Source organism: Amyelois transitella, chromosome 23 (assembly GCF_032362555.1).
Source record: "Amyelois transitella isolate CPQ chromosome 23, ilAmyTran1.1, whole genome shotgun sequence".
Lineage (NCBI taxonomy): Eukaryota > Metazoa > Arthropoda > Insecta > Lepidoptera > Pyralidae > Amyelois > Amyelois transitella.
Window position 1 is genome coordinate 3,629,511 of NC_083526.1, and position 9,613 is coordinate 3,639,123.

A 9,613-nucleotide genomic window follows, 5' to 3' on the forward strand; every position below is an offset into this window, starting at 1 on the left:
TCTGTCTACCCCGCAAGGGATATAGACGTGACCATATGTATGTATGTATGTAATTCTAATTTGATGGTAGGTACCTACAGGTTAAAATTTTGTTTAACATTTTATAATAACTACTTCATCTCTTGAAGTAAAAAGCGACTAAGGGAAAAGGCACAGTTCCTTCAGTGGAAGCTATCAGCCGCTTCTCTCCCCGTAAAAAGCCTGGAGATTCTTCCTTCTCCAGTTAAGGAGAGCCCTCAACCGTCCAACTGAGTAAACTTTACCTGTAACTATCTCTCCGTATCTCACTTCCATCCATAGTGAAAGATTATATTATGGTGTAGGTGATCATTAGGTTAGCCGATGGCACCGTTTGGTTTTAGTGGGTTCAAGCCCCACATAACCCATTCGGCTTCCCGTAGCCGGCCGGGTAGACCAAGGTCTTTCCAAACGTAAAAAAAAAAAGTTGTTCATTAGGTTAGCTGAACGTGATGCCTTATTGATTCTGTCTACTCCCGTAAAGGACAAATAGGACGTGATACTGTAGAGTAATATGTATTATGATAAAATAAAAAATATCGCTAGTTCTTAATATAATTATTAACCCACTGTGCATAAAAATGTAAAAGTTTAGGCGCGAGGAGTAGTGCAGCAAAAAACTATATTATCCACTGTCAATGTCAAAGTCAACTAAACAAATGTCATTTGTCAATGTCCATTGTTTGTCCACAACAAACCAACGACAGACAACAGACAAATACAAGCGAAGCAAAATAAAAATCGGCTTCGTTTTTTTACGATGAAAAGTGATAATAACTCAGATTTTAACTAATTATGCATGTTATATGCAATTAACTACATACAAATCATACTTTTTAATTTTTGGTATCCCAAAAAATGGCAGACGAAGAAGGTTAGGAAGTGTATTTTTCAAGAAATTTCTGCAACAATATTTCTTATTATTTGCGTTACGATTAATCTTGTTAGCTTGTCTGATAATTATATACTGATGTCATTAAATATGTTGGTCAATAAATCCATTTTATTTTTATTTTTCAGCGCCATCAGACAGTAGTCTTTTGGTCATAGTAGTAGACACAAATCCGAACCAGCGTTACATAACAGAGGACCCCAAAGTCCTGACAAACTGCCTCGATGCCGTCATAGCGTTTGCCAATTCACATTTGATGCAGAAATCTGCCAACCAATTAGCAGTTATTGGGTGTCATTTTCATAAGAGGCATGTAGAAAAAATTCAACATAGTCAACTTATAAGACCAACCAGGATAACCTTTAATTAATAAAACTATCGGTTTTTTTTTCAGCGAATACTTATACCCCTCTCCTGGAAAACCTCTAGATGTGAGGCAAATAGATGGACAGTATGAATTGTTCACGTTGGTGGAGAAAACTATTAAAGCAAGGCATGTCATATTTACTTACTTATTTGTAACCATCACACAAGGATATCAACATGTATCCTGCTTTTTGTAAAACCCTACTGTATCAATCTCTTTTAACTGTGAAAAGAATAGGATATATTTATCAACAAATACAAAGATGTCAAAGATGTGAATTGGCACAAATTATTGTTAGTAATGATGTTAATGACTATAATGCATATTCTATTCTGAAAAAAAAATATTTTTGCTAATTGCCATGGGAAAATACTCTAGACTTTCATCATAGCATATTATTATGCATTTTATCTCCCTATGTCATTTGGAATTTTATATTTTTCAACAACTTACTTCTTCCAGCAGAGCCTGTAGCTCAAGCAGTAGCTTACAGTAACAAAATACATTATCACAAAGATAGGTTTTGCTATAATATATTTTGTAACTAAAATTCCAGATTTTAAATGATAATTAACTTACAATACTTTAATTTTAGGTTAGTGAACCTAGTCAAAAGTCAGCCGCTTGAAGAAAAGCCAGGGGAATCACTTCTTGCTGGGGCTCTCGCGATGGCATTATGTTACATAGCTAGGGTAAGTTCACCCATTATTGAACACAAGTCTAGATTTTTTCATTTTACCTATGAAAAGAAACCCTTGCATTTACATATAATAATCTTTGCTGGAGATGAGGTAAGCCATGTCTCATATTGGATTATGGGCACATACTATGGTTTCCATCACTATTAAATCATTACTCACAACAGAATGATTTGTACATAACCATGTGCATTATGCTTTTTTATTTGGGCACTGTAAACCATCTGAAGTGTCACTCTTTTATTTAATTTTAACTTCTTGTTGTTGCTAACTAAGACCACACAAACACTTATTTTTTGTGAAATTGCAAATATCTCAAAGTACTTAACCAAATGGTTCTAGAAATTTTGTAAGGAACATTCATAAAATTTACTTTCCCCTCAATTTGATTGGCAGACTTCACTTGCTTTGCTTGCTTGATTAAAATAATAATTGGTCACTAATATTATAGTTCTTATTATTTATTTAAATTTAAATTTTCAGATGCGTCGTCAAGCAGCGCCAGGCCTGCGCATGAGCAGTCGCATACTCATAGTGACTGGTAGTTCCGACACCGCAGCGCAGTACATCAACTACATGAATGTGTTCTTCACTGCTCAGGTAAATAGGTCATGAAATTTTAAATTCTTTTACTAGCAACAACTCTCTTATCTTTGGGTCTTCTCTTCATTATTTAGTTTATTTTTTTATTAGATTCTTTACATACATATAACCACGTCTCCTTTATAAGGTTATATGAGCCAACAGTCTTGAAAAGACTGAAAGGCCACATTCAGCTGTATGGCTCATTGATGGAATTGAGACTCTTATAGGGACATATTGCTAGCCCATTGCCTACAAAATCCCAAGTCGCCTTTCACATCATCCACGGGAAGATATGAGAGAGTGGTCCTATTCTAAATGCCGGGAACCACAAGCATATCATTGTTTTTAAATACCCATCTGATGATTCCAGAAGCAACAAGTGCTCATCGACGTGTGCTCGTTGGACAAGCACCTCAGTTTGCTGCAACAGGGCTGCGACATCACGGGCGGGTTGTACCTCAAGATACCAACGTTAGAAGGCCTATTACAGTATCTTTTGGTATGTAATTTAAATTAAAGTTTACCTGGTGAAAGATCTGGTCAAGGGTACCGAAACCTCTGATGAAAAGTAAAGTATTGGATCGTGGTAAGTGGAAAAATAAAGTCTCTGCCCACTTCGCTGGGAAAGACGCGTGGTTTTATGGATTTGTCATTTAAATTGAAAATATTACATTGTTATTATATGCATGGTCTGTTAAGAATAAGAGTCGACTTTGTCTAGATTTCATTACTTTTTAGAGATAAACAAACAGCTCCATTGGGAGCATGCTAGTTTTTTAATAGAGAAGAGTGTTTTAGTGTGTTGTTATTTGACAATTTTATGCATGTAATTGTCAACATATTACAAAGTCTGAAGCAGATTTAAGAAGGATTATATAAATATTGAAAAGCAATGGTCTTAAAATTGAGCCTTGAGGCACCCCACCGGCTCGTTGCAATACTTCTATTTCATGTCAAATTGATACTTTTATTAATTAACTGGCGACCCGCCCCTGCTTCGCACGTAGCATTTATACATATAAACCTATTGAATTACCATCTATAAAAAACCTGCATCAAAATCCGTTGTGCAGTTTTAAAAATCTAAGCACTTGATTGAGTTAGCCTCGAATTAAGTTCGAGACTTGTGTTACAAGATACTAACTCAACGATAATATATTTTATAATAAATACTTATATAGATAAACATCAAAGAAAATTTTTCCCATCATCCCTGGCCGGGATTCGAACCCGGGACTTCCGGTGTCTCAGACAAGGGTACTACCGCTGCGCCACAGAGGCTGAAATAAAACGGAAAAACGCGAAAAGCTACTTCACTTTATACTATATACCTAGTGGTTATGTGATTTCCCAGTGGGTGTTTCTGCCCGACTGCTCGGAGCGCACGAAGCTGGTGCTGCCCGGGCGCGGCCGCGTGGACTACCGCGCCGCCTGCTTCTGCCACCGCGACCTGCTCACCGTCGGATACGTGTGCTCCGTGTGTCTTAGCGGTCCGTATATATCCTGATTATATTATTAATGCGAAAGCTTGTACTCACAAGCTTTCGCATTAATAATATAATATGATTTAACAAATTAATGTATATAACAAACATCCATACCCACATACTCATGTGGGTATGGATGTTTGTTACTCTTTCACGCTAATATGTACTACTTAACCGTTAACGATGAAATTTGACGAATTACGATGAATATATAACTGATATATTTTATTTTACAGTGTTCTGCAAGTTCAGTCCAATATGCACCACTTGTCAGTAAGTATATTTCTACTTATTATTTAAAAATGCAAAGAGATATGAGATTAATCTTTTAAAATTAATTATGTTTCATGAATTGTGACATATTAATGTTTTAACTCATACACGTTTTCAATAACAGTCTCTTATGTTATTCAGTAGGTACTAGATTCCCGCGTATTTGCTTGCATATAAATTGCATCTTTTGCGGTAACCTGATGTATAAGCTGTAATGTTTTTTATAATTTGTTGCATATCTTGGTACTAATAAGATAATAATATTTTTTTAATAAAAAACAATTATCTTGATAAAAAGAAACAGAATATATTTCTGTCCAAATAAAATAGCCACAGCAATTTAATTGAAATGATTGAATTTTTAAGTATCGTTCGTTAGTAAGTATTCCAAAACGACTTACTCTAGGGCTCAGCTCAATTTGTGTAATTTGTTCCATAAACATTTGTTTATTTCATTATAGCGACAGTAAATTTAGTTGTTTTTTTTTCAGCACCGTGTTCAAGATCGGTGGCCCATTGCCCATGATGAAGGCGAAGAAGAGGAAGAAGGTGTGAAGAGACTGATGCGTTTATGTAAATATGATTTAATATACATTTTTAAGTACTTATCGAAATAGTTTTATTTTTATCATTTTGATTTATATTAGTTGCGACTGGTGCTTTCATGGTGTGAGAAAATATTGTGAAACCTGCACTTTCAGGCAATTAGTTGTGTAACCTGCAAAGGTGCCCCTGCAAAGGTAGTAGAGGTCAGATGGGAGTCGCTTTGTATAAAACCTGACTCACCCACAAGGATCGTGGTGACAGGCTGAAAAAGATGAGTTTTAAATTCACACCATACATAATTATGGTATTATTTACATACCAAGTTGAAATAATCTTTTGTTCATAGGAAAAGAATAAGTTCTAGAAATTATTCTTACACTATGACTTGCAATATTTCAATTATATCATGAAACCATCCGGTTGAACGTGACTTTTCAGTCTTTTCGAGACCGTCGGCTCTGTCTACCCCGTAAGAGGTAAAGTCGGGGTATATGTATGTCCTTAAAATATAGTTTTTGCTTAGGCGTCAAAGCGTAACGATATCTTCAATATCTTTAAATGCAATACAATCACAAATAAACTAATTAGGCGATTAGCTGATTTAAATGAGATATGGAAATCGTCTTTATGACGGTAGGCTTTGTTACAAGGAAAAGTTTATCGGAGATTGAAATATCAATTGCCCTTGTCTAATACGAAACTCATTATAATAGAAAGTGCAGTGACATTGCATAAAGCATAAATTGTTTTCAAGGATGGCACATAAGGTCACACTGTTTTGTTAATAAAAGTAATTAGGGTAGATATTTATATAACTGCCTAATTATTTATTTAAAAAAAATCTAAATCTTACGCTGCGACCACGTTGCAATGCCTGTTTTTAACTAAAAAAATTGACAATTGTTTTTATTTTTTCTAAAATCTTGACACCTGGGATTGCTTTTATTTCTGTTGTAAATTACCAAAATAATAAAGTTCACCTTTTGCTAAAAAAAAATATATGAAATAAATAAGATAAATAAGATTTAAATACATGAATATATAATAGATTGAAATAAAAAGATTAAACATAATCAGTCTGTATATTTTTGAGTTATCAAAAAAACAATTAATTAGCTTACATTTAGTGAGTCGCCATGATTGATAAAATGAATTACAACATTATGAAGCCTTAATTTTAACCGACACGTCCTAGATTCTATTGTATATAATCATGAGTTATAAAAGTAGTTTAGCTATAGGTAATAAAAGAAAACAATATAGTGGAAATAATATCCTCTTTTATACACTTCAATTTGTGTCCAATTTTTTTTTGCGAAGCTGACTGAAACATACTTTTTACAACCGATAATTTGTCGATAAACAATGCATTTATATTAACTATCTGACTGATTAATGATGTTATTGCGGTTGCAATATAGATTATTTAGTGTTAGACGCGATAAAAATATTTAAATCCAATTTAATTTTTCACACATTTGCAGAAGTTCGAGATAAAAATCTATACAAGATTAAAATAAAGTAATGAATTGACATTGTTATACCTCTGATTTCCTTATTGATAAAATTTGAAACGCAACCCTATAATACGCATTATAGGGTATTATTAGAGTTGTGTATAATCTTTCTTTTCAAAGAACGATGAGAAAGAATTTTCCTGATCGGTTCCGTATTTCCGAAGATTACCCCTTACTTTATTGATTTACTTTTTTACTTTGATAATTTACTTGATTAACTTTAGTCCCCACGTGCTACTTGTCTATCTTAACTATGCGGAGACTAAAATGACGAAGTTAGTGGATAATGGCTAGCTGTAAAACGGAAACAGTATCACATAATAAAGATGGCTTATTATACTTGAGTCTTGCATCGCATCCAGTTTTCTGCCCCAACCATTGCGACCAGTTGCGACGTCACATTGACAAGTATTCCAGAAATTTAGTAGAGTATGTTTGTTACTCCTTCACGGAAAATTTTACTCTTTCACGAAAAATCTACTGGACATATTTTGATGAAATTTGGTACATATTATGTTATTCCCGGTTACATTCTAAGCTCTCTAGGTAATTGTTTTACATTATAACGATAAGAAACTATACCTAGAAAAAAACCTGGAGTGTGACAAAATACTACATAATAGCATTAACGCGCACGTATCGTTCTATTATTTTATGTCGAACGTTTTGAATAATGTTCATCACAGAGTTAATGAAAACCGGTAAGGTGCGCGTTTAATACTTGTATTATTTTTGAATAGTATGAAGCAACGCGAAAGTTTAAAGTCAGTTGTTACAAAATAAGCTAAATAAAAAAGATAATTTCTTATCGGCTTCCGCCCCACTTTGTGTAGCCAGTATGAGGAATTTCCAATGTGTAATTTTGCTACTTTTCTATTCAACTTCATTTCAATACAATTATATCGAAGCACTTATTTCATTCAATGATTAATAACAACTAAACTTAACAAATGGTCATGGCCTTAACAAGAGTTAGAGATGAGAAATGAATTCAGGATGGCAAGTTGCTCGCGTATGATTTCCCGAGTTAAGTTTATTGTCTAAATCATGGTTTACTTTTCAAACAATCTTAGTTGAAGGCATGTTATTTCTAAGCAATTAGTGTTCTAATAGACTGTCGATAAATTACAGTCGAAACTTGGCCGTAACTTAATTTTCCGTCGTAAATTATTAAAACGACTAAAATCAATGATCTTACCTCAGGAAAGCAAACCTACAAACTTGCCGATCTATATTTGCTATGTTTTGTCGATGGCTTCGAAAGCATTATCTATTTCTGTTTCTAATACTCTAGCATCAGTACTAGGTCTTCTGTCTACTACTGTAGGGTTTAAATTAGTAGATTTTTCGTCCGTCGGTTCCGCCACTTTGGCGTCGGCGCTCCATCTTCGATTACTGTCGATTGTGATGTCAGGTTTAACTGGTTGGTTCACGTGGTATTCCATCGTCTTTGGCCTTTCTGCTGGTGTGTAGTTCTGAAAATTATCGGCTTTTAATAATCGAACATGATGACGAAAAAAGTGGGGGGAAACGACCCAGAGGCCGCTGATAAAAGCGGTGGTCGGATCAGATCTCTGAGAGGTTGGAAACAGAGATCAGCGTCGCGCTGCATCAAGCGACGGATCTCAACCGATGAAAACAGTCACACAATCAGAGTCACGCTCACGATACTCGGTATTAAGTGACTAGTTAAGGATAGATAGAGAGTTATATAGGCAGTATAAGCACCTTATTATAAAGGCAGAGAATACATCTATCCACTTGGCACGATCATTGCATACATGTATATTTGCTTCATCCACATTCATCAATCTTTTCACGCAGGCTCGTCGGTTAAGTTTGACCTTGATCGACCTTACACCAGAACACTCCCAATTTGATACACTACTATTTGATAGGTGTGTACCTCAAAAAAAAAAGAATAGATAGAGTCAAAAAACTTCTCTTCAAACTTTATTATCTAGGAGATAACCGTTAAATTATTTTTACATCTCATCTTTTTCAATAGGTAAGCTGTTGTAAATTTTTAGTTTATAAGTTGTCTTATTGTCAGCTTAAGTATTCATACCTCTCCATAAAGATCCTTGCTCAAGGAATGCCTCTTCTTGTTGGCCTGTTTGAGCCTCCCAGACCTGGAGATAGACAGTTTCCGCCGGCTATCCATGGGGGGTTCACCATCTTCCAAATCCCCTTCATAAACAATCGTTCGAGATTTCTTCTCGCTTGGGGTAAATAGGGATTTCAGATATTTCGCCATTTTGTTATTTCATTACGCGCTGGAAATTATGAGATGTTAATTTAGTATACATTGATACCGTCGGATGCCGTAAATGGTAAGTAAAGGAAAAGTGCTAACAGCTGATTCATTTCCAGGACGGGCAAAGATACGGCAGCCAGCTTCTGTACTAGGTAATACTACACATAAAGATAGCCACATCTAGGTAGGTATATCCCTTGCGGGGTAAACAGACAGTTTTGAAAATTAATACTACACATACCTTATTATTCAAATACCAAGAAAATATATGGTTATAATTGACTAACAGCAAATAATGGAATCTGGGTAAACATATATTTGGCCAAAGCATTTAATATAAAAATACGCCAAATTATTTTTGTTCATAAAACGTAGTGCACATGTACTTAGCTAAAAGAGCGTCCGTATCGTGTATACCTGTATCTCTTTAGAGAAATGCGTCTAATCTACGGAAACAAACTCTACAAATTAATGTAGAAAGCCTATAAAAAATTGCTGGCTTTGGATGTATGGAATTGAACTTTGGTATCTATACCTAATAAATAGTAATAAATAGTAGCTACCTATCTCTTTAAAAAACTTAATGCAAGGTTTTTCTACATTTCACAAGTTACATACAGACTAAAATTAACCCCTGCGATGCCAGGGCGGAACACTAGTTTTAAACAATTGAAACACTATCTCGAGATATGAAATCTAGAATATAAAATTTCACCAAACTCAAGGTCTCACCCGTTCAACCGATAACCTATCGAAGTCTTCAGCCGATCACAAAATTAAGTTAACATTACAAGTAACCAGGCAGGTACTTACTGTTCACTATTGCTTTTCCGATAAGGTTGTTTGCAATTTAACAATGCAGCCTCCGCCCGCACGACTAAACACGCACTGCACTGTAACTGCCACCTATTATTTACCATAATTTCATCTTGTGATAAGATAGTGATAAATTATCTCCGATAAGCGTTTCTTT

At 34.8% G+C, this 9,613-nt stretch overlaps 2 protein-coding genes across 2 annotated transcripts; one reads left to right on the forward strand and one right to left on the reverse strand.

The window, feature by feature from the left end:
- The first annotated feature begins 709 nt into the window (after positions 1-709).
- LOC106130767 (general transcription factor IIH subunit 3) lies at positions 710-4,928 on the forward strand. Its single transcript, XM_013329691.2, has 9 exons — positions 710-892; positions 1,039-1,219; positions 1,305-1,403; positions 1,873-1,969; positions 2,459-2,575; positions 2,931-3,059; positions 3,915-4,050; positions 4,284-4,320; positions 4,812-4,928. The coding sequence occupies exons 1-9, from the start codon at positions 877-879 to the stop codon at positions 4,873-4,875; spliced, it is 876 nt and encodes a 291-aa protein (XP_013185145.2). The 5' UTR covers positions 710-876; the 3' UTR covers positions 4,876-4,928.
- A 1,001-nt stretch (positions 4,929-5,929) lies between these two features.
- LOC106130768 (uncharacterized) lies at positions 5,930-9,600 on the reverse strand. Its single transcript, XM_013329692.2, has 3 exons — positions 9,454-9,600; positions 8,452-8,659; positions 5,930-7,858 (listed from the first exon to the last, which is right to left on the reverse strand). Exons 2-3 carry the CDS (start codon positions 8,638-8,640, stop codon positions 7,622-7,624), a joined length of 426 nt encoding a protein of 141 aa, XP_013185146.1. The 5' UTR covers positions 8,641-8,659; positions 9,454-9,600; the 3' UTR covers positions 5,930-7,621.
- Between the last annotated feature and the right edge of the window lie 13 nt (positions 9,601-9,613).